General features: G+C 49.2%; 3 protein-coding genes across 3 annotated transcripts in view; 2 read left to right on the top strand and 1 right to left on the bottom strand.

The window, feature by feature from the left end:
• Positions 1 to 960, top strand: part of CNBD5130 (hypothetical protein) — a gene marked incomplete at both ends in the record, with an annotated part of 1342 nt that extends 382 nt beyond the window's left edge. The window contains 6 exons of the mRNA XM_770691.1: positions 1 to 19; positions 74 to 130; positions 176 to 225; positions 278 to 551; positions 605 to 830; positions 884 to 960. The exon at positions 1 to 19 is cut by the window's left edge and continues 23 nt beyond it. Coding sequence (XP_775784.1) covers positions 1 to 19; positions 74 to 130; positions 176 to 225; positions 278 to 551; positions 605 to 830; positions 884 to 960 — 703 coding nt within the window. The remainder of the gene's footprint in view (positions 20 to 73; positions 131 to 175; positions 226 to 277; positions 552 to 604; positions 831 to 883) is intronic.
• Positions 961 to 1099: 139 nt separating this feature from the next.
• On the bottom strand, positions 1100 to 1779 carry CNBD5120 (hypothetical protein; the record flags this gene model as incomplete). The annotated part of the gene is made up of 4 exons (XM_770690.1): positions 1100 to 1330; positions 1438 to 1493; positions 1591 to 1648; positions 1756 to 1779. The coding sequence occupies 4 exons, from the start codon at positions 1777 to 1779 to the stop codon at positions 1100 to 1102; spliced, it is 369 nt and encodes a 122-aa protein (XP_775783.1).
• Positions 1780 to 2107: 328 nt separating this feature from the next.
• CNBD5110 (hypothetical protein) overlaps positions 2108 to 2500 on the top strand; it is a gene marked incomplete at both ends in the record, with an annotated part of 1741 nt that continues 1348 nt past the window's right edge. Inside the window, 4 exons of the mRNA XM_770689.1 lie at positions 2108 to 2120; positions 2177 to 2238; positions 2298 to 2410; positions 2462 to 2500. The exon at positions 2462 to 2500 is cut by the window's right edge and continues 64 nt beyond it. Of these exons, the coding sequence (XP_775782.1) occupies positions 2108 to 2120; positions 2177 to 2238; positions 2298 to 2410; positions 2462 to 2500 (227 nt within the window). The remainder of the gene's footprint in view (positions 2121 to 2176; positions 2239 to 2297; positions 2411 to 2461) is intronic.

Raw genomic sequence — 2500 nt, 5'->3', positions numbered from 1 at the left:
TCTTGCGGCTCTTAATGCTGTGAGTACATTTATATAAAAAAGTAACTCTGCTGATGCGTACTTGTTTCAAAAGGTCATGAACATCAAGCCTCAGCAATCGGTTCACGAACGTGAATCCATTAAACTTGGGGTTAGTAACTTTTTGGCTCTTCTGATCAGCACTGACACGACGTAGAGCGAACTTGAAAACCTCCGAGAGTTTGGTGCGGGCATGCAATCTCTCGAGTACGTTCTTTAATGCACTGGCACTCATGCAAACACTCACATTTTCTTGCAGTCTCGGCCACGTCCTTTCTTCGTCCGACCACATCCGCGAGGTCCACAACTCATTCTCCAAATCGTCTCCGTTTGCTATGGACCCTTCAGCCTTCCCAGAAAGAGAAAAGGAGGATGCCTATCATTTCGTCGCGTACTTGCCCATCAATGATATCTTGTACGAGCTGGACGGCTTGAGAAGGTTTCCCATCATGCACGCTCCTGTTGACGGTGACTGGCTCGATACCGCTAGGGAAACGATTGAACAGAGGATTGCAACTTATCCCCCTGGATCTGTAAGTCTCATTCATGGCAGCTTTATGGTATGGCAATCATTGACGACAATCAGCTCATGTTCAACCTTCTCTGTGTCCGATCTGACGCCATTCCCCGCCTTGAGCGACTCCTCAATGATCCCTCAACCCCCGCTGAGCAAAAGTTTGTTATTCAAGATCAGCTTGAACACGAACGCAACAAGTCCCAAAAGGGCGCCATGGAAAATTCTTTGAGAAGACACAACTTGCTTCCTGTCGTTTTTCAGTTGTTCAAGTCGTTGGGCGAAAGTGGTATGGCCGGTGAGTACACAATTTGCACCAGTTTCAATGAATCCCACTAAACGCTGCAATAGCAAAGGCTGTCGAAGACGCTCGAACGAAGGGCAAAGAAAGGCGAGAGAGAATGCAAGCCAAGGGCGAGGCCGAGTAATACTTCTTATTAGATGCCACGTACGCCCACATATGCCATATCCTTCTGCACATCACGGTCTTGCCCATATTCAATAGCTGTGTTTGTTTGCATTCCCCTAACTACGTTTTGTCTTCCTTCCATCCATTACGGTCCCATTCTAATGGTGAGCGTCGGCCTTGGGGAGGTCCTTCTCGAGGAAAGTAAGGTACTCCTCAACGCTCTCACCGCCCTCGGAAGAAGCAGAAGTCTTGGGGGCAGAACCGCCAATAGTGGGCTCCTCAGCGTCGAACTTGGAGAGCTCGGAGGCGAGGTCGGTGGGAAGAGAGGGAGCGGAAGGAGCCTTGGGGGCAGCAAAACTGCGGACAGAGCCGACGTGGGCGTCAGCGGCCTATCAATAATCAAACGTTAGCATCCATGCTGTGCGCGCCAGAGGCCGTCTCTTATAGGCCATAGAGGACGTTGAAAGCCTCGAACTAATTGACGAAGATAATGTACCTTGGCAGCGGGCTTGTAGGACTTCAACTGGTTGACGTAGAGGTCTTGGACCAAGTCTAACAAGCACTATCAGCTCACTACCCAATACCCATCACTTTCACCTTCCACCATCACCCAAACCCTTCCAAGAACGTCCTGAATTGATAAACTTACCCATCTTGACGGCAGAGACGGAGAAAGATCGGGCAAAAGCCACGGGAGCCTTCTGGGCCTAGAGAGAAACAAAGTCAGCATGGTCTCCCCTTGCTCACCAGCACTACCCCTCTGCGCCGAACTCATTTCCTCCCGGACAATGGGGCATTGATGAGGCATACTCACACTGAGACGGAGGATGGAGGCCATTGTGGTGGGATACAGGTGTTTTTAAGGCGTTGCGGCTGGAGAAGGGAAAATGGGCAAAGGAGCGAGACGAGACGGCAGAGAAGACACAGGGTCTTCTGCCTCGGACGGAGAAACGGCTATTTCCGCGCCTATCTGCAGTAAGTTTGGCTTTCGCCTGCGTTCGGCCGTTTGGTTTTTTCAGCGCGCCTACAAATTTTCTGTGGTTGAATACGTAATCATTCATGTTAACCTCGACGCGTCGATCGCCGGGTTCATGTTCGTTGATTGCGAAGACGACAAAGTTGTCAGTTCTCCATAGACGCGTCACACAGCGTAAGCACAGAGCAGTATGGGTATCAAAGGTGAGTCGGGATTGTAATAGTCATATACGAACTATAGCTAACCCATCGGTGACCAGGTCTTACCGGTCTGCTGAGCGAAAACGCTCCCAAATGTATGAAGGACCATGAGATGAAGACGGTGTGTACCTAAAGAAAGGTCTTGCAGTAATTCCGTGTAACTAATTGTGTTGCGTTCAGCTATTTGGCAGGAAGGTCGCTATTGACGCGTCCATGTCTATTTACCAATTCCTTATTGCTGTCAGACAACAAGATGGTCAAATGCTGATGAATGAAAGTGGAGACGTGACGAGGTGTGTAATCCGACCATTAACAAGAATTTCTCTTTGTTAACCATTATCAAGTCACCTGATGGGCTTCTTTTACCGAACTATAAGAATGGT

The sequence above is a fragment of the Cryptococcus neoformans genome, chromosome 4 (assembly GCF_000149385.1).
Source record: "Cryptococcus neoformans var. neoformans B-3501A chromosome 4, whole genome shotgun sequence".
Lineage (NCBI taxonomy): Eukaryota > Fungi > Basidiomycota > Tremellomycetes > Tremellales > Cryptococcaceae > Cryptococcus > Cryptococcus deneoformans.
Note: the sequence above shows the minus strand (reverse complement) of the source record. Positions and strands in the feature narration are given on the sequence as shown.